Consider the following 25,662-nt stretch of genomic DNA (forward strand, 5'->3'; position numbering starts at 1 on the left):
GCAGTGCAAATGAGAAGCTTGCAGGGGTCATCTCCTGGAGGTAAACAAGAAAGCGGGGAGATGACTGCTGGAATCTATCAGCATGGAAGGAGAGAATTTAAGACTTTGCATATCTACCCTCATCTCACCTCCTAGCAGTGGGAGAGTGAGAAGATTAAAGGAGGGCTGAAACCCAGGGCATAGGCTGAAGAGGGCCAAACCTGAATATTGGTAATTTGGCATGGAAGTCATTCACCACTGTTTTGGAACAAAAGCCCCTTGGTATTTTGGGATGGTAGCTCTCCATTAAAAATAAGCATTAATAGAGTTGGAGCCTTCCACATTTGAATCTGTCTAGTGTCAGTTTCATTTTCTTGTATATCCTGATCAAACAGATGTTGTGGGTTGTTGTGATCACACAAGATAATGCAGTCTCTCAAGTAAATTGGGAGAATCCCATGGATTATTTTGGTAATGGAAACTAGGACAAAAACATTGACTGTTACTCTGTGTTTTGTATTTGTAGTTTTTTAGAATGATTTTTCTATTAAAGCTGTGTGGCAAGCTTGCAATAAACTCACCCAGTTTGAAAGTTTGCATTTTGGGTCATGAAACCTTTCAAGGCACCATAGGCAAAGTTTACAGAAACCATGGAAAAACTGTGGTTTGCATGATTTCAACACAAACCAGGAAAAAATGCTGCTGGCTTTAACTTAGGTTGTGTGTTTGAAACAGAAACTCTGAGGGGAAAAATCTAGGTTGTTTGAAATTAATGAAAACAAAACCAAGGAAAGTATTCACATGAACCTAGGGCAATTGCACATTTTATAAAGCTCTACATTTTAAAATATACATAGCACTGTTTTTAAGAGAATAAATTTATGAAGTCACATATACAATTCACAAACCATCAATTTGCAAAATACAAAAACAGGTAAAAAGAAAATATATTTGTGATCCCTCTCTCTCAATATATATATATATATATATATATATATATATATATATATATATATATATATATATATATATATATATATATTCCAGTACTGAATGCTAGCCTTGAATAAGTGTATTTTCTAGTCTGTATTTATTATAAGAAATTATCCTCCCTTTGTTCCATATTCCATCAAAATTGAATGATTTTAGATCTTTTTATTTTTGTTGTTGTTCTGACTGCTTCTTTCTCTCACCTTCAGCAGAGGCACACATTTATCAATTTTTGTTACTTGAAAAATAGTCACTATAGTTTTATTTTTAACCATAGTAAAACTGGTGTCAAGAAGATTAACTCATGAGACCATGTATTTATTCACCCAAATGTGAATTTACCAGACCAGATCCCTATTTAGTTCCAGTTATTAATGCATAAATCAAGCCGCTAGCATTTTCCTATTTCCAATATGCTGAAAGTTTTTACTTGTTTACGCTTAAGTTTACTAAAGCATTTACACTACAGTGCTAAATCTATAAAATACACTCCCTGTCCTTCTTCAAGTTCTAGTCAAGCCAATTTCAAGGTAATTGAAATTGCCAGCAACTAATATTCAACTTTATTAGACCTCTCCTACATAGAAGTTCCCTGATATTTTTATTTTTCCTTAGAAGAGGATAGCAATTTCCTATGTTCTGTTGTTTCTTTCAGTTACATTCTCTCTTTGGCACATTATCCAGTCTACATATGTAATTTTATTAAAAAGTATTGTGTTTGTGTAACAAGTAGCCACACCTCACACAGTCCTGTTTGTCACTTCTATACACTCTGTATTCTGATATCTTAGTTTCCTTCTTCAGCCAAGCTTCAGCAAGTCAGTCAACAGTCTAGTTAAAATCTTTTATTTATTCTTTTGAAATATCGTGTCAGATATTCTTTACATTTGTACAAGAAAAAAATCTATCTAGTCAATGGTTTTCATCTTTATTAGTTCCCTCAACAACTTAAAAATACTTACATGGCTAATCTCTGTCATCACTATTGATTCTTTTGTTAAACAATACACATAAAATCCACTACTTCAATAACAAGATTAATTCCTCTATAATTTTTTATGCAGCTTCATCCTGTCAGTTCTAGAGTGTTTTGGATCAATCCAAACCAAAAGAAAATGTCCTGTAGTAGTATAAACTTGAATGACACAATGGCTATGTCTAGACTACAGGTTTTTGTAGACAGAGATACTATCGACCAAGATTCTGTCAACAAAGAGCGTCTAGACTACATCCAGTTCGGTCGACAAAGCAAAGCCGCTTTGTCGACATGATAGTGTAGATGCAATAACACCTTCTATCAACAGAACTCTGTCAACAAAAGGCATTCTTCCTCGTAGAATGAGGTTTACCGCCATCAACAAAACTGCCAATTTCTCTCGACATTATGTTGGCAATAGTGTAGACGCAGGTATAGTTTTGTCGACAAAAGTAGACTTTTGTCGACAAAACCCTGTAGTCTAGACACACCCAATATGACCTGTACAAAAACCAGCTTATGGAATGACCAACACAACTTCTTGTCCTCTTCTTGAGGTATCCCAGGAGAGTTTACATCCAAGCACTGAAGATATGCTGCTTTCCTACTGTCACTTATTAGTTTTCAGGAAATACAACAGTTCTAATACTGGGATTTTAGTCTGCAGTGGCTCAGGAGGAGTGGAGTTCGCTGCTCATTTTTTTATAATTAAATTTCAATTGACCAGCTATTTGCATAATATTACATCCACACCATTCTTCACAAAGATACCAATATTTTCCACAGGCTCACATCCTGATCTTCACTCCCCTATGAGCACATTTGGCCTGAAAAGCCACAGAACTGATGCAAGTGAGGAGAGAAGGCACAGGGAATTACAAACCACAGAGAACCTGGACAGTGGGCCACATCACAGAGCTGAGCTACCATGGTTGCTTGCTTGGGAGAAGAATGTCTTGAGTATGTACCTCCAAAGGCTCATCATCATCGTCATCGCTGAACAGTGGCAGAGCCAATTCCATTGGGGTAGATGACAAACCAAAATGGGACATATTTGAGGTGCCGTTGGTGCCAAACAGTGGCATCCCCATCACCGAGAAGACCATGAGCGCTGGTATGAATGTTCGTACTATTGATGTAGCAGGCAATAATGCCAGTTCTAGAGGCAGCAACATAGGCTGAACTGCCGGTGCCGGGTGCTTAGCATGGACTGATGCTATCATTTGTTTCATGTGCGCTGAAGACGCCAGATGTTTTGTGGTGCCAACGTGTCATTGGCAGTGACATGGTAACACTTGGTGCCATTGCTTAACGTGGTCTAGTCAGTGTCATGGTCGGAGACAGCAGTATCTTGGCTGGTGCCAACATCAATGGTTTTTGCTTCACCTCTGTTTGTGCCTTGGAGGAGGATGAAGCCTTCTGCTTAGAATTTCAGCCCTTGTCAATGCTGGATTTGCCAACTGTTTTCTTTTCCAGTGCCTTCAGTGTAGCCAGTGCCAGGGCAGCTTTCTTATGCAAACAGTGTTTCCTCAAGGGTGAGTCAGCCCCTGAACAGGAGTGGGATCTCTTCTTGGGCACCCGAGCCCTGTCAGAGTCCTTGGGGCTTGACCTTGCAGGAGCCGCTCTCTTGAAGGCCGCACCAAGAGATGGTTGCCTGGGTGGTGTAATGTGCTCTGGGTCAAAAGTGGGTTGGATTGTTTTCTCAAGGAGCATCATTTCTAGCTGTAGCTCCCTGGCTTTCTTGGTCCTTGACATGAGTTTCTTGCAGTGGGGACACGAGGAGGTAGGGTGCTCCTCACTCAAGCAGCAGCTAGTCTGAGACAGGAATAGACAGCCTGCATGTTATACACCTTTTAAAGCCAGGTCAACCAGACATGTTCCAGGAAAAAAAAAAGGTTACTGGAATGCGGGAACCTTAAAATCCTAGAACTAGAACTAACTACTTAAGTTGTCCTATGAATTTTTTTAACAACTACACTACTAACTATGAACTGTTACACTAACACTAACACTCGAGGGTGACTGCTGGGTTCCAACAGAAGCTGACAATGGTAGAGAAGGAACTGAAGGGACAGCTGACTGTGCATTCAGAGTATCCATTTCAAAAGATGCACACCAGCGGCTCTGCATGAGCAGCCAACCATGGGCACTGCTACCTAAAATCTCTGATTAGAAGAGCAGTGGCACTCAAGACACCTAAGATGGAGCACCCACAGGGACACTCCTCGAAGAAGAATGATTAGTTCCTGTCTTGCTTAGATAATGAGATCTGGCAAAAGTACAGTCATCTATATATGTATAACTACAAGAAAATAACTTAATGTATTTTATTCAATGACAAGAATAGGAATTAAACTGCAGCCACTCATATAATATTCCAGTGCACTATTCCTTGTCTATCAGGAAAATATATGTACCATATATTGTCTTTCAGAAGAAATTATTTGTGTTTTTAATCACTACAGTTATCCAAATACTAATTAGGTCCAAAGTTAGTTAGTAATGAAGATCAGAGAAGCTTAGATTACTTCAAGATCAGCAAGACAATCTGTTCATTATTATTAGTTTTTTATTATTTGTCTCATGGTAGAACCTAGATATCCCAGTTAGAGATCAGGACCAAAGTGCTCGACACTGTACACACATCATAAAAAAGCAACCCCTACTGCAAAGAAATTACTAACTTACCATATAACAAAAGGCAACCAAAAGAGAAAACAAAGAGGAGTAAAGAGGACCAGGTAACAGTGAAACAAATTTTGTACATTGTTGCCATTTTAATTTTTCAACTGCCTTGACATTGTTCTGCAGGCATCCACAGAGTAATGAATTTTAACATGGAGTTTGAATAAAAATACTCTGAATTTTTATGAAGAACTCCCATGTTTACTGTGAAATGATCCATTTATTTAAACCAGTAGATATAGCTATGTTTTCAACTGGAAAAGCAGGTGTTGATGAGCTTTGAATATCATTAAGACAAGCCAAGCTTAATTAAAAGACAGCTAAAATAAAAGATACGCATAACAAAAAACATTTTAGAGGCACATATCACATAAACAAGTTGGCTAAAAATGTCCGCCGCTTTTTTCCGGCTTTTTTGAAGTAGGAATAAGAGCCTCCGGAAAAGTGCGTTTTTTCCGGAGGATCGGGGCCAGTCTAGACGCTCTTTTCCGGCTTTTTTAAAAGCCGGAAAAAAGCGGCGGACATTTTTATTTAAATGCCGCGGGGGATATTTAAATCCCCCGCAGATTTCCCTACGACGACTGGTGAAATTTACATGCCCCTTCCGGAAAAGGGGCCAGTGTAGACGTAGCCGCTAAGTTTCTGAAGCTATAAAATATTATCTTTTGGATTGAAATCTAGAAAATATTGCCCCAAAATGTATTACAAAAATTAGAGTAGAATGAAAAAAGGAGATTAGTACAGAAAGTTTCTTAAAGTCAATACATCTATTATCCAAAATTATTAGTATAGAAGGGGAACAATTAAAAAAAACCCACCGAAGTCTTTTTCCCTATCTAAAATCGCACTTGAAGGAACCTAAACATGTTAGAAATGTGTTTGATTTAATTCATTTTACTATTTCCATTTATATAAATAGGTAATTGCAAGAGAACAAGGAGCCATGATAATAGAGGAAGAATAATCCAAAATATTTACTACCTCTGTTGAACAGATAACCAACAAACCTTAAGCTTATGCCATCTAAGCAGTTCAAAATAAGTTCTCATGGCTGGTGTGAAAATTCAATATCACTTTGATAACCTAAGGACATACAACATGCTTCCAACAAAGTGGTACCTGAGGATTCATTAATATTTAAATTATATTCTTGCTTTCTAGTAAAGCCAAATATCATGACTGTGCTTTGGTGTAGTTTTTTTTTCCTGTTTGTTTTTTTGTGTGGCATCTAAGACATTAGGGCTACGTCTACACTGGCCCCTTCTTCGGAATAGCCATGCTAATTTAGAACTTTGGATTAGGAAAATGCGCTGGGGATTTAAATATCCCCCGCGGGATTTAAATAAACATGGCCATCGCTTTTTTTCCGGCTTGGGAAAAAGCTGGAAAAGAGCATCCAGACTGGCGCAATCCTCCGGAATAAAGCCCTATTCCGGAGGATCTCTTATTCCTCCTTTCAAGTAGGAATAAGAGATCCTCCGGAATAGGGCATTATTCTGGAGGATCGCGCCAGTCTGGACGCTCTTTTCCGGCTTTTCCCCAAGCCGGAAAAAAAGCAGCGGCCATGTTTATTTAAATCCCGCGGGGGATATTTAAATCCCCCGCGCATTTCCCTATTCCAAAGTTCCAAAGCATGGCTATTCCGAAGAAGGTGCCAGTGTAGACACAGCCTAGAAGTACATCTACACAACAGCGTTTTTTCAGCATAACATCTGTTATTCTTTCCCAGAGCTGAAGAAGAGCTCACCGTGGCTTGAAAGCTTATCTCCCTTACTAACAGAAGTTGGTCAAATAAAAGGTATTATCTCACCAAGTTGTCTCTCTAATGTTTTATGAAATGATACAATCAGAGTTCTGAAGTACCTTTCACAAGTGCAAAAATACTGACAACTATAGAAAATACAGAAAGCAATTGGCACTTCATAGAAGTTTAGCATTGACTTAATGTACAGTCATTACTTACAATATCTGTAAAGATAGTCTGAATTACCTGCATGGCTGTGAGGATATTGGCTAAAGCCTGGCCATACGTGTCATGACAATGAACTGCAAGAGCACTCACTGGAATTTCCTTCATAACAGCTTCCAGCATTCTCTTCATGCTGCCAGGGGTCCCCACCCCAATAGTGTCCCCCAGAGAGATTTCATAGCAGCCCAGGCTATAGAGCTGTTTAGACACCTGATTAGAAAACAGAAAAGAATTCTAAAATAATGAACTATAAGCAAAGCTAAAAATAATGTTCTGCCTCCTGTATGTAATAATGTTCCAAATCAAATTAATCGAGTCACAACCTTCTCTCTTATTCTCCTATTACACGCAAAAGAATCAAGTTTTTGTTTGTTTGTTTATAGATTAACCTTTCTGAAACCCGTATCTGTTGTTGGCCTCTTCCCTGGGGATTTCCCAACTGCTCTATCTTCCCTGTGTATTTTTTTTTAGTAAAGACGTGCCTTAAGGCTTGCATGTTTCACAGGACCCAGTACAATGAGTGCGCAGTTAAGCCAATAAACAGTGGACTAGAGATCTGATTTTTCTTTTCTAGGAAATCACAGGTACAATGAAAGCCAAAGGAAGTTTAGTCCCTAACTTGCTCATTTTTTTCTTAAAGAAACTGGACATCAATTAAAAAATAGTGAAAAAAATCAAAATTGTGACATCGTTAAGTCACAATCTTACAAACCCTCATTCTCATAAATAGTTCTTACTTATGTAAGCAGCACCATAAACTTCATTACAACTACTCTTGTAAAGAACTTTGTGCAAATAAGGGATTGCAGGATTGAGTCCATACTTTTTATAGAGATATTTCCAATTACCATAATAGGTTCTTTGATTTTTTTTTCAGAAATGCTCTATAACTGAACAGGTTTATTCCTTAGCATTCCCACCTGTGCATCAAACATACACAAAAAGACACCCTGGAGCGACAGAATCCCAGTCCATAAATCAAATGTTACAGAACTAAAAATACACTCCTTTCCAAGGTAGTTTCATTTGTACAGCTTTGGACTGTTAAAGTAATTCCAGAATATCATCAGTGGGATTGCAATACATATGTTTGAAGAGACTGACCAAGTGCTGTACCACCAGTCCCGGAAGAAGTGGAGAAATGCTATTATTCACTTAATTCAAAGAGCAGATTTTAAAGGACTCAAGTGGATTCAACTGTTCTCATCAAAGCTGGTAAGGAGGATATGAACAAAATGCCGATGGCAAATGTTAATAAAATCCCTCTTGCTTTCAGATCCAAGAGTCCCTAGTTCAAATCATAATACATTTATCACACATTTTAAATAAAATTAAATTAAAAATAAAACAGGCCATTCATTAGATTGTAAGCATCTTTCAGTATGGAAGTCCCATGTCTCACTGCACATCCATACATCAAACACACTATAGGTGCCTGAATAGATCTACAAGAAAGGTACTGTTATGCTGTAAGAATTTCTTCTCATAAACTTCAATTTGTGATTTTTAAAATTTTTAAGATGAGTTTATAATAGTAGATTGCATTTTTTTTCTCTAGGCATTCCTTTTAATTATCTGCTTTTAACTAAAATAAAATAAATCCATGAGAAGACTTTCCCTCTTATCCCATGACAGTTTATTTTGCTTAACAGCATTTGGTGAGGGAAGACACTTCAGTGAAGACACTTCCATAGCTAAGTCAACACAAGGCAGTTTGCATCAACCTAACTGCAGTGTAAATCAGGCCTTAATTTCCTGTCCATTTAGCCCTTTGTCTCTTTCCCTGTAGAGGAAGGTGGTCTCTTTCAACCATGTTCATCAATCTCCTCTTCCCCACAGAGAAGTGGATGCACGTTTCCCCCAATAGCTTTGTAGTAGGAAAGTATCTTGTGAGTTGGTCCAGGTCCATTCTCTTAGCTTGTGCAGCTGCTGCAGATGCCAACACTTCTGTATGTCCAGAGGACCACAATTCAATGGCATGTTTTATGGCTGAAGGCAAATTGTTGCTGGCACAGAGTAAATGTAACAGCAGCTACAAATTACACGGGATCATGATGGAAATAATCTCATGCAACATGGCCTGTTCTCATATGTGTTTGAGTTGATTTTCCAAAGTATTTCCTTGCTCTTCTGCTTGAAGGAAATAACATTTTAAACCTAATTTTTGATTTTGTCACTAGTTATTACCAAAACACATTTCTTTACAACTGAACGGATAGTGCTGAGGAAAATTATTTATCCAGATTTAGAGTTTGTATGGCTGTTTTGTTCATTTTACATGGATCTTGATTCATAATGAACCTTTCTAGGATTAAACAGAGAAAATAGCTCAGGCAAGTTTAAAACATGGAAGACAGGTGCATTCTTACTTCTGCCACTTTAGCTGGTATGATGTTTCCTGCATATGGGCATCCCAATGCACAAGATACGTACCTACGTTCAAGAGAATAGATATAGATAAGTATATACTATGAACACATATACATTATACATATCCACATATTACATGCAATAAAATATTAATGCAAATGTAAGATTGCACAATTAGGTCAGGAAATGAAAAATAAAGTTTGCAACTACGGAGTTATTCTTTTTCTTTTAACTGTTAAACATGTAGTTTAATACACTTTCTATGCTCAATGCTTATCAAATATAAAGGATAGACAATGTGGTAAAGTTAGTGCTGTTTTTGGAAACTTAAATTTTGAAAGTCAGATGTTTCTGTTTATACCTATCTGTATGAAAAAATGTAATAATTTTTAAACAGTGAAAAAAAGGTGTATGTGAGCACGTGCACATACAGATAGTCTTTCAGCTGCATCAAGCATGGAAAATTTCAAACTCAAAGGATTTTTTTTCTCTATAAGAATATGAAACCATAAATTAATGAAAACAGAGGCACTCTGGTCCTGATTCAATGGAGGTTGTAAGCACATGCTTAAACGTAGCTTTGTGCTTTAGTGGATCATCACCAGAGTGCTGAATCCCCTGTAGGATAAAATCACTGAATTAAGGCTAGATGCCAGCAGTTTGCAAGGTAGAGTTGTTGGTGCACTATCAAGGAAACAGCAGAGGGAAAGTAACCAATGCCATGCAGGCAGAGAGGCAAAGAGAAGGAAAGGCAGAAATGTGAGGAGATCCATATGGACCCATGCAGCTACAATTTTCTTTCCCTATAGTGACCCAGATTCTGCAAGATTAAGGGGAACTCCCATGAGATTAGAACCCCATCTGTCTTCATTACAAAAAATTAAAAAGAGAAAAAGTTCATCTTGTTGAGTTTCTCCAAGCCTTTTCCCCCCTCTTCATAGTTTCATTACAGGTGGGTATCATTTGACCATATCACAGTAATATACAACCCTTCCTGCAAATTTATTGTATAATATTTTGGAGGAAAATGTTGAATCATCTGAATGAGTCAGCAGGGGGAAGGGAGATAGTTCAACTTCACCTAGCAACCAGAACCAAATGGCAAATGATCCACAAATGATATAGGCACTATGTGGTCCCTGCAACCAAAGCATACTGGGAACAGGAGCTGAGTTTTGTCACTACACAGATCTTGCAAGTTCTACTTCTATTCTTACCTATATGCCTTTAGATTCCATCCAGGAGACATCACACCATCCACTGTCTACAGCCATAACATACAACCAGATTTGTACCAAACCCACAGACAAAGACAAACACCTAAAAAATCGTTATCAGGCATTTATAAAGTTTAAACTCCCATGTGGTGAAGTGAGAAAACTGATTGACAGTGCTAAACAAGTACCCAGAAGTCACCTACTTCAAGACAGGCCTAGCAAGGAAAATAATAGAATGCCACTGGTCATCACCTACAGCCCCAGCTTACACCCCTCCAATGCACCATTAAAAATCTACAGCCTATCCTGGAAAATGACCCCTAACTCTCACAGGCCTTGAAATACAGGCCAATCCTTACCCACAGACAACCCCCAACCCAAAGCACATCTTTTCCAGCAGCCACGTATCACACCTCAGATACAATCCTCCAGGAACCTACCCCTGCAACAAACCCCATTGCCAACTCTGTCCACACACCTATACTCATGAACCACCACAGGACCAAAACACATATGCCATCGAGTGTCAGTAATCCTCCTCTACCATCTATATTGGCCAAACTGGATAGTCTGTGACAAATGATAAATGGATAAACAGCAGACATCAGAAATGATAACAAAATATTCTCCTACATGTTTACGTGTAACCCAGTGGTCTCCAACCTTTTTACACCCAAGATCACTTTTTAAACATCAGGACAAGCCAAGATCTACTCCATCCCTTCCCCAAGATCCCACCCCTTTGTTGAGGCCCTGCCCTCTCTGTTCCCCTTCTCTCCATCACTTGCTATCCCTGGCCCTTATACACTCTATGGGTATGTCTAGATTACAGGGTATTTTTGAAAAAAGTGGTCTTTTTTCGAAAAAACTTCCCCTGCATCTAGACTGCTGCCACATTCTTTCCAAAGTAAATCAAAAGAACACGGCAGTTTTTTCGACTGCAGAAAGCCTCATTTTATGAGGAAGAACACCTCAGTGAGGGAGGGCCTCCAAAGCCTCGCAATCGACTGGTTGAGCCTCCAGGATCGACCAGTCAAACACGATCGATGGATTGGTGACCATGGTTTTAACCTATCTGATCATTCAATCATGGATTTAAGAGTAGCCATTCTTCTACAAAGGAATTTCACCTCTCAGTTACAGAGATAGACTGCAGAACTGAAATTCATCTACACATTTGACACTGTCACCCTGGGTTTGAATGAAGACATAAACTGGTTAATGCACTACAAAACCAATATTCCCTGCCTTTAACATTTGCATTTTCACATAAAAAGTTATGAATGGGACACATCCAGTCCACTCAATTAGCTTCATTAGCATGGGTCCTACAACTGACACGTACTTCTTTTGCTGTTATATATATATATATCTTGGATTCTATTATTTCCACTCCAACTCATCTGACAAAATGGACCTTAACTGCAAAAGCTCACAATACTATATATATTTTTATTAGGCTTTAAGGTGCCACAGAACTACTCATTGTTTTTAAAGTTACAAACTAACATAACTACCACTCTGAGACACTATTCAAAAGTACTTTAAACATATAATAATATCAACAAACAACAAAACAACAACAATAATAATAACAACACACACAACTGGAATATTGGTATAGAAGGGAACAGCTTGCTCATGAAGGATAGGCAAAGAAAAAAGGGAACCCACGTGGGTTGGGTTCTTGATTGGACTTAATATATTTAATACATATATTAAAAATGTATACACTTGGACTAAGAGGGAGAGGGACATAGGACACAAACTTGAGAGTGTCTGGCTTAGGTTAAAAGGGATAAAAAAATAAGGGTGACGTCACGCTAGGGATCTACTACTTCTATCTAGACATCTGTTGGGAAACTAATTCAGCAGGGCACAGATTATCCAACAAGTTATTGGACTGCACTGGAGGCAATTTTTTATTTCAGAAGGTTGAGAAAGATACTAGAAGGGAAGCTGGAACAGATTTGATTTTAACAAATAGAGAGAAACTGGTTGACAATTTGAAAGTGGAAGGCAGCTTGGGAGAAAGTGACCATGAAATCATAGAGCTCATGATACTAAGGAATAGTAAAAGGGAGAACAGCAAAATAGAGACAATGAATTTCAGGAGGCAGATTTTAGTAACCCAGAGAGCTGGTAGGTAAGGTCCAATGGGAAGCAAGACTAGGAGGAAAAACAACTGAAGAGAGCTGGCAGTTTTTTAAAGGGACATTATTAAGGGACCAAAAGCAAACTATTCCACTGCGTAGGATAGATAAAAAGTATGGCAGGAGACCATCTTGGCTCAACCGGGAGATCTTACATGATCTAAAAATAAAAAAGGAGTCATGTAAAAAGTGGAAACTAGATCAAATTACAAAGGACAAATATAATCAAACAATACAGGTATGCAGGGGAAAGACTAGAAAGGCAAAGGCACAAAAAGAGCTAAATCTAGCTAGAGGCATAAAGGCTAACAAGATGATGTGCTATGAGTACAGAATGGGAAGCGACTGTCTAGGAAGGAGTACGGTAGAAAGGGATTTAGGGGTTATAGTGGACAACAAGCTAAATATGAGTCAACAGTGTGACACTGTTGCAAAAAAAGTAAACATGATTCTAGGATGCTGTGATGGGGCGAACAAGCCCCACACTAAAGGGCAGAGAGTAGCCCAGGCCCAGCTGGCTGACAGGGCCCCGCCTTTGCGGCCCTGCTGGGCATGCTCCCAGCTGGGCCAGTATATAAAGCAGGCAGTGGCCCAGCAGAGGGGAGAGCAGCCAGAGGTCAGAAAGAGCCAGTCTGCAAACACAGCATTCTGGCGGCCACAACCCTGCAGAGTAACAGGTGCCCCTACCCTGCCAACTCCAGCCCCGGTAAGGACCGCCGCACAGGCAGACAGGCTACGAGAAGGGGGTGCTAGGGTGGTAGGAAGTGGCCCAGGGCAGAGGTTTCCTAAACCAGCTTGGTGAGTAGCGGCTGGATTCCCCACCAAGCCGGCAGGACCTAGAGTCCCTGCCCACAGGGCCCTGGCCCGGGACCCGGTGGAGAGAGAGGGCCTGGGTCCCCCTACCACCCCTCGCAGCGCCTGGGGAGTCACTCAGGCCTGAAGAGGCTTTTCCCCAGAACTAGGCCGGACTACCGTATATGCCCTGATAGAAGGGCCGAGACTTTTGGGAGTTTGTGCTACCGTATATGCCCTGATAGAAGGGCCGAGACTTTTGGGAGTTTGTGCTACCGTATATGCCCTGATAGAAGGGCCGAGACATTTGAGAGTTTGGGCTACCGTATATGCCCTGATAGGAGGGCCGAGACTGGTACGTCGGTACTTTGGGTACTGGGTAGGCCGGGCAGGAGGGGGCCAAAACCCCTGGTAGGGGCGTACCCCCTGACAGATGCATTAACAGGTGTGTTGTAAGCAAAACACGAGAAGTCATTCTTCCACTCTACTCTGCACTGATTAGACCTCAGATGTAGTACTGTGTCCAGTTCCGGGCACCACATTTCAAGAAAGATGTGGAGAAATTGGAGAAGATCCAGAGAAGAGCAAGAAGAATGATTAAAGGTCTAGAGAACATGACCTATGAAGGAAGACTGAAAGAAGTGGATTTGTTTAGTTTACAAAAGAGAAGACTGAGAGGGGACATGATAGCAGTTTTCAGATATCTAAAAGGGTGTCACAAGGAAGAGGGAGACAAATTGTTCTTTTTGGCCTCTGAGGATAGAATAAGAAGCAATGGGCTCAAACTGCAGCAAAGACGGTTTAGGTTGGACATTAGGAAAAACTTCCTAGCTGTCAGGGTGGTTAAACACTGGAATAAGTTGCCTAGGGAAGTTGTGTAATCTCCATCTTTGGAGGTATTTAAGAACAGGTTAGATGGTCTACTCTAGACAGCATTAGGTCCTGCCATGAGGGCAGTGGACTGGACTCAACTTCTCAAGGTCCCTTCCAGTCCTAGTATTCTATGATTCTATGAGTATATTAGGAGCAAGAGGAAGACCAAGGACAGGGTAGGGCTATTGCTCAGTGAAGAGGGAGAAACAATAACAGGAAACTTGGAAATGGCAGAGTTGCTTAATGACTTCTTTGTTTCAGTTTTCGTCAAGAAGATGGATAGCGATGGGATGCCTAACATAGTGAATGGTAGTGGAAATGGGGTAGGTTTAGAAGTTAAAATAAACGAACAAGTTAAAAATTACTTAGAAAAGTTAGATGCCTGTAAGTCACCAGGCCCTGATGAAATGCATCCTAAAATACTCAAGGAACGGATGGAGAAAGTATCTGAGCCTTTAGCTATCATCTTTGAAAAATCATGGAAGATGGCAGAGATTCCAGAAGACTGGAAAAGAGCAAATTTAGTGCCCATCTATAAAAAGGGAAATAAGAACAACGCAAGAAACTGCAGACTAGTCCGTTTAACTTCTGTGCCAGTGCAGATAATGGAGCAAGTAATTAAGGAATTCATCTGCAAACATCTGGAAGAAAATAAGGTGATTGGTAACAGCCAGCATCGATTTGTAAAGAACAGATCATGTCAAATAGCTTTCTTTGATAGGATATCAAGTCTTGTGGATAAGGGAGAAGTGGTGGACGTAGTATACCTAGACTTCAGTAAGGGGTTTGACATGGTCTTGCATGATCTTCTTACCAATAAACTAAGGAAGTACAACCTAGATTGGGCTACTATAAGGTGAGTGCATAACTGGCTGGATAACCACTCTCAGAGAGCCGTTATTAATGGTTCACAATCATGCTGGAAGGGCATAACAAGTGGGGTTCTGCAGGGGTCTGTTTTGGGGCTGGTTCTGTTCAATATCTTCAATGATTTAAATGATGGCATAGAACGTACGATTATTAAGTTTGCAGATGATACCAAGCTGGGAGGGGTTGCAAGTGCTTTTAAAGACAGGGTCAAAATTCAAATGATCTGGACAAACTAGAGAAATGGTCTGAGGCAAACAGGATGAAGTTTAATAAGGACAAATGCAAAGTTCTGCACTTAGGAAGGAACTATCAGTTTCACAGATACAGAATGGGAAGTGATTGTTTAGGAAGGAGTACTGCTGAAAGGGATTTAGGGGTCATAGTGGACAATAAATTAAACATGAGTCAACAGTATGACAGTGTTGCAAAAAAAGCAAACATGATTCTGGGATGTATTAATACGAGCATTGTGAGCAAGACACGAGATATATTTTCAATGCCATTATATGTTCTTTGACATGAGATGACCACATCTGTACACAATATTCAAGATGTGTGCGTACCATGGTTTTATATACAGGCAATAAGATATTTGCTGTCTTATTCTCTATTCCTTTTTTATAATAATTCCTAATATTCTATTTGCTTTTTTGACTGCTGCTGCATACAGAGTGGATGTTTTCAGAGAACTATCCACAATAACTCCAAGATCTCTCTCTTGAGTAGTTGTAGCTAAATTTGTGCCCATCATATTCTATGTATAGTTCAGATTATTTTTCAAATGTCCAAGGATATGCTTTAAAGTCAGAGCATTGTTTTATTATGTTGTGTATTGCTTTGTGTTTTCAAGCTTTATGGCCCCTGATTCTGAAGACACTCACACAAAAGAGTAACTGTACACATGAGTTTTCCAAATGCCCTCAAAGAGACTGCACATACACAGAAGCATTTTCAGGATGGGAACATAAATGTATAATATGGCTGTTCAATAGTGATGGTAGACATTTAGTTTTTAAGTGAGAGAAAAAGACATTTTAAGTGAGAGAAAAAGACATTCTGACATTTTAACAGTTATATTTGCTCCATATTAGTCTCTGATGCAGGGAGACGGTCTTAAATACCTTAAACACGCATTGGAGCATTTATAATTTATGTGTGTCTTTTGAAGTTTTTAATATATTAAGGTGAAAGGAATCCAGCCTAACCAGAATTTACTTAACATTTTCTTCTTATGCTACATTTAGATTTACTAATAAAACAGAAGTGAATATGTGCAACTATTATGTACCATGGTTTTCCATTAACCCCATCTGTTTTGCTTCCTTTTAATCACTGGGAAAATATGGTGAGATTTTCAGTGTTACCCGAATTACACATTAAAGAGTGAAATTTGTAAAGGCAGAATTTTTAGTGCCATTTCACATGCAAAATATGCATAGAAGTCATTAGCTAACCACAGATTTGGCACAGTGTCCTCATAGAATGTGTCCCAGATGTTACTTTAAAGTTTTGTGCACATACAAAAAAACTCTTTGTCACAATAAATGATACAACTTTTGTACCATATGCAAGTATTCTATTTTTCATAAACATTTGAAGTATTTCAGTAAACATTTAGAAGATTGTATATGGTGTTACTGACATTTAGTGTGACAGCTGACAGCATAAATTTTCTGGATGATGATGGAGTAAATGTTGGTGCAGCTGCAGCAACTGTAAGACATGCTGAAGCTTAAACTGTTTGAATATATTTTTCATCAGATTCACAAATTGCCAATGATTTATATTCACTACATAAATTCTAGATGGCCAGTAAAAATAGAAAATAAAATTTGAATCCTTTAAAATTATTTTGGAAGCATTTTGCAACTGCAAATAAGAAATTAGGGCAAGGTATTACATTACCCAATGCGTACAAGTAAACATGTTAAGTAATAGTTCTTAAGAGGAGAAAATCTCAGTATTGAAAAATATATAAATACAATTTATGTATATTAATACGCAAATCTGTTTTTACTAACTAGATATTTCAAGTAAAATATTTAGGCTACAAAATTAAAAGCCAAATCCCTAGACTCTTAGGAGTTCCTTAAATAAAGACTGCAGGTTTTGGCCTGAGGTCAGAATGTTGATTTTCAGTGTGCAGCAGTCACAAAAAACTAAATCATTTCATCATAAACTTAATTCTGATTTATCTGTATTTGGCCTGAGGTCAAGATGTTGTTTTTCTATGTGCTGCAGTCACAAAAACAAAATATTTCAGCATAATCTTAATTCGGATTCATCTGTATTAACAACAAGTTTAGCAACGAAAGCTATTTCATTGTATTCTATTTATTTCACTACATAATAAATTACAAAATGCCTGTCTAATGCATTATTTATTATTATATTAATCATTAAAATTACAAGTCAAAACAAAGCCGGACCAGTAGTACTGCTTGCCACAAAGATAAATCAGCCAAACAACCGGTGGCAATTGAAAATACCTAACACTCTCAGATATGTACACTCAAATTTCCCTCTATATTCATAGCCTGCAAAAAGCATGCGTGAAAAGATAGGCTTTGCAATCTACCCAGAAAGTCAACATATTTATAGTCTTTTGGACGAAAGGGGAAGTGCATTCAAACTGTAAATATCTTTCCTTCTGCCCATGAAATACTAAGTGCTTGGGATTTCTGAGTTTTCAAATTGCCAGTTAACTGCTCCCACTTCTGTGGCTCCTTAACTTGACATGCAACTCCCACAAGAAGGCTCTGTAGACGCAATGATATGAAGAACAATTTGTCCGCTGGCCCTGCCTGAAGAGCAATGAATTTAGATGATAAATGATATTTGAAGCTCTCAGCTCCTCTGTCATCAAAGTGCTTGTCTGTTCCCTCAGAACACTAAATTCCAGCTGAAAATTATAAAATCTTCACCCTTCCCTTATCCTAAAATTCCTTAATGGGTTTCTATGGGTCTGAGATTTGCTCTCTGCATGGAATCTTAGCTCAGTACTGACAAAGTTAACAGATGCACAGGCTGACTTGTTGGGAGAGTGTACTTATTACACTTATCATTAAAGAGACCTTTTAAAAAAAAATCACAGTTACATATTGTTTAAAACCTCTGCCCAATCCAGTATATATAAGATATGTAACTTTTTTTTTTAAGTCAGGTCAGTTTTAGCCATTGCAAGTCATGTGTCTTTCTGCTATTGTAAGCCAGGTAACTCTCAGTTGTTCTAAATGAAGTCAGTTTCAGCCACTGCGAGTCACATAACTGGTACTGTAAGCCATAACTTTCATGTAATGTTTCAAGTTCTGTAACTTCTTGCAAGCTTTGTAACTTCCAGCTATTGCTTGAACAAGCTTTAAGTTCCGTAATATTCTATCCTGTGACAAGGGAGTGCGTGGGTGTGTGCAAGTTGTGAGTGTGCGAATAGGGTAATGGCTGCACCTTTGTGGAGAGGAGCCGTGAGGCTACAGAAATGAGCCAGGGGCTAGGTGAGGCCTGATGTAACCTTCATTTTCACATGAGAAAGGCAAGAAACAGAGGTGCAGATTAGAAAGAATTAACATGCATGAGGAAAATGAGGTCTAAGCAGGCCTCTCAGTGACAGACACAGAGAAATAACTCAGTGTATGACAGGAGCCACCCAGCACAATAAGTATGCAGACCACAGGCCGTATGATCAGCTCGCCAGCCCGGATTGGTGACTGCAGGCAGACTTGCAGTCTGCTTGGCTTCTTCTGCTCTATCTGTGCAACTCATCGCGTGCATAAGTGTACGTGTGGGTGTCAGTGAAAGAGTTCCATTCTCTTTTCATTTCATCAAATGGCAGCACTGAATTAATCAGTATAAGGGTAATGCCATGTTGTTCTCCAGTGAAATTAGGTAACACATATGTGAACAGATTGAGTGAGGCTTTGATGATTGATCCTTCTTTCACAGTATTCCAGGGACAAAGCTGTCTTTGCGTTTGCATAGAAAGTTTTGGACAAAATATTATCTGAGTTTCTCTTAAATCAGAGCATTCATCACCTGGCTATCCTTTCAAATCCTCATCTTAACCTGGAAAATCTAGGTTCCATATATTTCACTTAAGTGGATTCTACATTCTGTTTTAATAGGACAATGCCTTTTAGGAAGCCCCTAACTTAATGGTTTTGTAACACTGGGAACCAGTGTGAAGTAAATGCCATTTTTGCTCTAAACCTGTTGAAATGGATTAGCTTATGCATGTAAATATGTCATGATTTCACTCTGCTATGCCAAAGGTAGTACTAATAGCTTGCTTCCATAGTGATCCCATTATAAATACATGCAGTGATTCTGCTAGGGGTGTTGCAAGATCTGATGGTGTACATTGGGAGGAAGTTCTTTTAGTTCTTGTTTAGTTAGACATTTTCAAACCACCTTCCTAAAGTTTGTACTGCTAGCTGGATTCCCATAACTGATCACCCGCAGAGTCCTCCAATAACTGGTTCTTCTAGAACCCTGGTGGTTGACTCTAATCTCCACATGCCGGAGAGCAGGGAGTGAGAGACTTCACACTACTCCTGTCCCCAGGCCAATCAGGGCCTGGGGGCAGGGGGAAGTGTGTGAAGTCTCCTCCCCCCCTGCCCCTGTCCTGCAAGGAGTTTGCGGCGCTTAGAAGTGCTGTGTGCTCCTTGCAGAACAGGGGCAGGGTGGGAGGAGACTTTGCTCTGATTGGCCTGGGGGCAGGAGGAGTGTGCGAAGTCGTCTCCCACGGTGAAAGGGGTTCAACACTTAGAGTCAACTGCCAGCTGCTGCTCAGCTGGCAGGTGACTCTAAGCATGGTGCTCCTTTGCAGGGCAGGGCAGGGAGCGAGAGACTTTCCATGCTTCCCCTCGCCCCAGGCCTTGATTGACCTGAAGGAGGGGAAGAGAGCGCTAAGTTTTCTCCCACCGCCAGGAGTATGGCAGCTTAGAGGGAACTGCCAGCTGTTCAGAACAGTGCTCAAACAGTCCCAATGATCCTTAAAAGGTTCCCAAAGTTGTACAGCACCAGGAAAGTACATCTCACAAGCATGACTATGCAGACACACTCAAAATCATACATTAACTATCTTTAATTGATTTCTTTAGCCAGTTTTTAATTCATAACAATACTTCCCACTTCATAGCTTTTTATGAGGTATTGTAACCAAGTGGTTAACAATTGAGTGGAAGAGCATAGAGATAAACTGACTACTGAATGAGCTCCACTTGAGGAGAACCAGGTAATTTCCTATAAGGAGCTAAAGATGGCTATCGTTAGGCTGTCAGATTGTGAGGAAGCTCCTGCAGGGAAGAATCTGAGACCTGGTGAATTTCTTCCAACTAGGAAGTACCCAGAAGCTATGTCTATACTACGCAGAAGATTCGAAAGAGGATATGCAAATTCCCACAGAATTTGCATATCTTCTTCCGATCCCACTTTGGAAAGCAGAGCTTTCGAATGTAAAAGTAGTCGGGATGCAGCTTTTTCAGCAACCCCCCCCCCCTTTTTTTCAAAAAGCCGAGTAAACCTCATTTTTTGAGGAACAGCGTCTTTTCGAAAAAAGAGGGGTTGCCAAAAAAGCCACGTCCGACTACTTTCACTTTCAAAAGCTCCGTGGAATTTACATATCCTCTTTTGAATCTTCCGTGTAGTATAGACGAGCCCTGAGTAGACTAGGGGAGTCTGAGTTGTATCCATCTGAAAGGAAAAACTTGTGTTTAGTTTTGAACTTTAAGTTAGTAAATGAGACCCTAAGAAAGGCTGCTGTGACTGGACTGGGAGAACCCTGACTGGAGCTTATTTGGGGAACCAAGAACGGAAACAGAGGTGAAGGGCTGAGGGCAGGGCTGCCCTGAGACCACTAGAGAACATCATGTGGTCGCCAATCATGTAAGTTACTTATTCCAAGTATTTTAGAATAAGGTGGTTCTGCATTATCCACTATTTTGCTGATATGTGAAAGTATTTTAGCAGATGAGAAATCACGCTAGTTTGTCTCTGTCAAACCATGTCTCTCCCGAGGTTTTATAATTCTACTTCATTGTTTCAACCAGCTTTCTTGATATTGAAGTAAGCTCAGTGCTCCTAAATAACATTTCCTATTCTACTGTTGTTTGAGTGATGCCTAATTTTAATAAAAAATTGCTTATCATTGTGAGCAGCTTAGCCATTTTATTCTTAAAACTCTTAGATGTATACCATTTATTCCTAGTAACTGACTGCTTTTTAATACATCTTCTCTTTTGATACCTCAATCTCTGACTGTACCTGATCTCTAGTATGCACAACGACGGGTCTGGAGCGCATATTCCCCAAAATGGGCCCTTTGTGATGAAGACAGATGGAAAAACAAAACAAAGCTGACTCTTTTCCTACATCTGAATTATTCACTTTTCTCGGAGCATTACAGTAGACTAAGTAGGCATCAAAGGGAAACAGTAGCTGGAGTTACAGTTATATCTGAGTTTCATGATTGACTTTTAATGTGCTTTCTTTATACCATAATGGATATTAAAGAAGTCTCACAAGTGCTGTATCACATGCATAGAGTTTCCACTGACGTATGTATACTTAACTGAAACATATAATCACTATTTTAGATGCACAAAGTGAAAACATTTTTATGTGTAGCAAGATTATGTTTTCCTTTGGTTCTGTTCTCTTTATTTTCTCCATCTCGTTTGGTGATTTATACCTTCACTTAATTTTCTCTCATGTCTCCCTTCTACCCTGCCTACTCTTATGTAGGTTGGACCTCCCTGGTCCTGGGACCTGACTGGTCCCATATGAGGGATTTTGCAGGACCAGGGGGAGGTCATTTTTCACCCCCTGCTGCCACACACCCCACCCTGCACCCCAGACTTCCCAGCTCTTCCAGGCAACCCAGTTGAGCCTCATGCTGGGCTTCCCGGTTCCTGGCTCCCGGCCCCTCCAGCAGCCCAGCTGAGTTGCATGCTGGGCTTCCTGGCTCCTACCTGCACCCAGCAGCATGGCAGCTTTCCGCTCCCCCTTCCCAGATAGGCTATATTGTCAGGCTCCTCCCCCGCTTGTCCGCAGCTCAGCTGGGCCATGCACCTAGCTCCCTGCCCCCCTTCCTCCCTATAGCGCGCCAAAACTCTCTTGTCCCAGATTATAGAAGTGCAACCTGTACTTCAGTTCCTTCTCCTCCATTATTCCATACTTAACTTCTTTAGTATTCCAGTTTTTCTAGCCTACTCATCTATGTCTGCTTTTCAATCTTAATTCCTTCTTCCTTCTCTCTATCCTCACACCTCCTTCTGTTCCTCACTTTTCCTGCTGGGTGGGTAAAAATGTAATTCAGTAGATAATAAATACACTATTGGAACAGCTTAGCACTATTATACGTCAGTAAAAATACCACCAACACAATTGCTGATGGCACATCAAGGAGTCCAGATATACCATATGTGGAAAATGCAGTAGGTTGCAACATTACTAAACATGTGCAAGCTAATGAGGAGCAGATAGAAACCCACTACAAACTTTGAGTTCACTCTGCACCCCACCACAGTGAGGATATCACTATTTGAGCTTCAATGCCACTGTCTTCAAAGTTTATCCCATAGATCAACTATGTATTCCTTTCCCTGATACTCTTTTTGTATTCAGGCTTATTCTGACACGATCAGTTTTCCAGGCATCCAAGTCCCATGAGAGATATTTGGAAGCAACCCTCCCACTTCTCCCAAGAGTGTGACTAACCGCTTTTAAGATAGTCGGAGTCAGAAGAAAAGAGCCATATAGAAAGAATAGCAACTTAACATGGCAAAATAAATTAATAGAATTCTAAGCAATTAATATCTAAAGAAGACAATAGAAAAGTTACAAAAATAATACAAGATAACAAATAAGTGTTTAGAATAAAAATAGGTTTGGAAGGGTTAGATTTGTTGATAAATTTATACTTCTACCACACACACACCAAAAACCTGTATTTCCATTGATAACAGATATTTACAAGCAGAAAAAGTAAGGAAAATGTTTCTTGAGAACTTGAGTTTAAGGCTATTTACTTCATATAATATGCATGTAATGTTGACAAATATTTGTATTAATGGTTATAAACCAGTGTTTCTCAAGCTTTTTCATACCACAGACTGGCAACACCATTCACAAACTTTTGGCCGACCAGTAAGATTTTATTTGCATATTCATTATTATAATTAATTTAAGAGGTCACATGTTATTTTACATCACATCTGTATGCATACAATACATGTGGTTGTAAGGGATCAGAGTTTAGCAGATATCTACAACACTAAAATAAAAGAATCTTTTCCTTTCTTATCTTAATCCATTAACACCTGATGTAACTTTCTGAAATATCTTACTCTTCCTCTCTAATTGCTATCCTATGATCCTTATCTGCTAATTTTAACTATCCAATCTTTAGGTGCTTATAGATTACCAGTTCTGCCTATTTGGTTTTCCCTTTGATATTTTCATACCCTCTGCTCCTTGTTTCCCTTCCATTTTTTTCCCTTCCCCCACCCCTCTCCTTCCTCCCCTATTTATTTATTTTGGGTCTGCACATCCTAAACTCAAAACTCCAGTCATCTGAAGAAGTGGGCTGTGCCCACAAAAGCTCACGATACCATCTACATGTTTTTTTTAGTCTATAAAGTGCTACCAGACCATTTCTTGTTTTTTAAGTTTATCCTGTACAGACTAACTCGACTACCCCCTGAAGCTATCTACTCACTGTTTCTCTTTTTCTTCCTCCCCTCCCCTTTTTCCTCTCCTCCTCCCCTTCCCTTATTTATTCTTGGATCTGGACTTATTATATTCTGGTCAGCTGAAGAAGTGGGTTTTGCCCATGAAAGCTCATACCACCATCTACATGTTTTGTTAGTTTTTAAGGTGCTACCATACAACTTGTTGTTTTTTAAGTTTTTTCTGGTACAGACTAACTCGGCTACCCCTCTGAGGCTGTGTAAATGTTTTTGAAATGTAATCATGCAACTGTAATGAGCTAGGCCTTTTGTTCCAGTATCGAAAAGAAACCTAAAAGCTTTTAAACCACCTGAAATTTTTGGCACTGCCCCATACAGCCTGCCCCAGCCCAAGAGAGAGTCCTATATCTGCAGCCCAGGTAGAGTTGCTGTGCTGAGACAGACAGGGTTTGACTCTTGCTGCCTGCACCCCAGAAGGAAACAAGTTAAGACACCCAAACTCCCCTCTGTCCCCATCTCATTGCACAGACACCAGAACAGCCCCCTGTTTCCCCAACCTACCCCATGCAGTCTGCTGCCTCTCTCCCAGACCAGAAAGCAGCTTTAATCAGATTGCTGTAATCAAGCCGCTCCTCTCCTGTACTTACTGTATGCTCCAAACTCCCCTCCTCTTGGGCCCCTTCCCATCCCAGCCATGTACTTACTCCCTTCCTCCCTCTTTATGGCTCCTTCCCTACAAGCAAGCTTGTTGTCTGGAGCAGGGAGCTGTTGCTGCTGAGGGAATGACCCTCCCCAGTCAGGAAGCTCTCTGCATGGTAGCCCTAAACCTCTACAGAGGGGGGTAAGGGTGAGTGTGCTCAATTAACAGCTGTGTAGCCCCACTGCTGTGCAGCTTACAGGGAACTTAGATTCTTGCCGAGCCAATCATCAAGGTATTGGCATGGTCTGGAAGTGTGCCCCAGCCTGGCAGATAGCAGTTCGCAACCCAGCACCGGTCCATGGACCAGTGGTTGGGAACCATCACTGTTATAAACCTTTAACTTTTTGAATCTCAATATCTACCAGTTATTAAATAATATGACCCCTAGTTGCCACCTTTAACGCTAGATTTTATTCAGTCCATTTGCAACCATACAGATTTGATATCATTTGTCCTCTTAACTCAGTTCACCAGGGCATACTCCTCTCCCTTTGTTATTAAAAGGGACAAGGCCCACACCCGACACAGATGGTGACCTGTTTCCTGCTCTGTGCCTATATTCCACCATATCTATACATTAACTGAATGCAATATTTATAGCAAGACTTTACATTCCAAATAGAGAAAAACACGCTATTGGAAGAATTTGATAAATTAAACAGTAATAAGTCATCAGGACCAGATGGTATTTACTGAGGAGTTCTGAAGCAATTCAAATGTAAAATTGCAGCACTCCTCACTGTGGTTTGTAACCTATCATTTCAATCAACTTCTAAACTAAATAGCTGAAAGATAGCGCATGTGATGCTACTTTTTAAAAAGGGCTCTCAAGGTGATCCCAACAATTATAGGCTGGTAAGCCTGACTTCAGTACTTGGCAAACTGTTTGAGACTATAGTGAAGAATAATATTGTCAGACACATAAATGAACATAATTTCTTGGGGAAGAATCAACATAGTTTTTGTAAAGGGAAATCATGACTCACTGATCTACTAAAATTCTTTAAGGGGGGCAGCAAGCATGAGGAAAAAGGGGAATCCACTGGATATAGTGTACTTAGATTTCCAGAAAGCCTTTGATAAGATACCTCACTAAAGGTTCTTAACCAAATTAAGCTGTCATAAGAGGGAAGGTCCTCTCATGGACTGGTAACTGGTTAAAAGATAGGAAACAAAGAGTAGATATAAATATCAATTTCTCCATCTATAAAATTCCTCACTGAGAAGACATGGAAGCCTCTCACTATTAGCATGGTATTTTCTATTTGAGATTTAAAATCTTTCTATAAATAGAGCCCTGCATGGCTACAAATCTTGTATCTGCATCTGTATCTGCAAAAATGAGCTGTAAATATCCACATCCACAGTCGTGGATGCTGATACCCACAGAATCCACAAATCTCC

General features: G+C 39.8%; 1 protein-coding gene across 5 annotated transcripts in view; it reads right to left on the reverse strand.

The window, feature by feature from the left end:
- The window catches only part of HMGCLL1 (3-hydroxy-3-methylglutaryl-CoA lyase like 1), a 96,526-nt gene that overhangs the window by 36,980 nt on the left and 33,884 nt on the right, over nt 1–25,662 (reverse strand). For 3 of the 5 annotated variants that reach the window (XM_075923635.1, XM_075923634.1, XM_075923636.1), the window contains 2 exons: nt 8,969–9,032; nt 6,621–6,809 (listed from right to left, as the gene is read on the reverse strand). In XM_075923635.1, coding sequence (XP_075779750.1) covers nt 6,621–6,809; nt 8,969–9,032 — 253 coding nt within the window. Of the gene's footprint in view, nt 1–1,015; nt 3,761–6,620; nt 6,810–8,968; nt 9,033–25,662 lie in introns of those variants that run through there. The other 2 variants (XM_075923633.1, XM_075923632.1) reach the window with 1 other exon arrangement.

The sequence above is a fragment of the Pelodiscus sinensis genome, chromosome 3 (assembly GCF_049634645.1).
Source record: "Pelodiscus sinensis isolate JC-2024 chromosome 3, ASM4963464v1, whole genome shotgun sequence".
Classification (NCBI taxonomy): Eukaryota; Metazoa; Chordata; order Testudines; family Trionychidae; genus Pelodiscus; species Pelodiscus sinensis.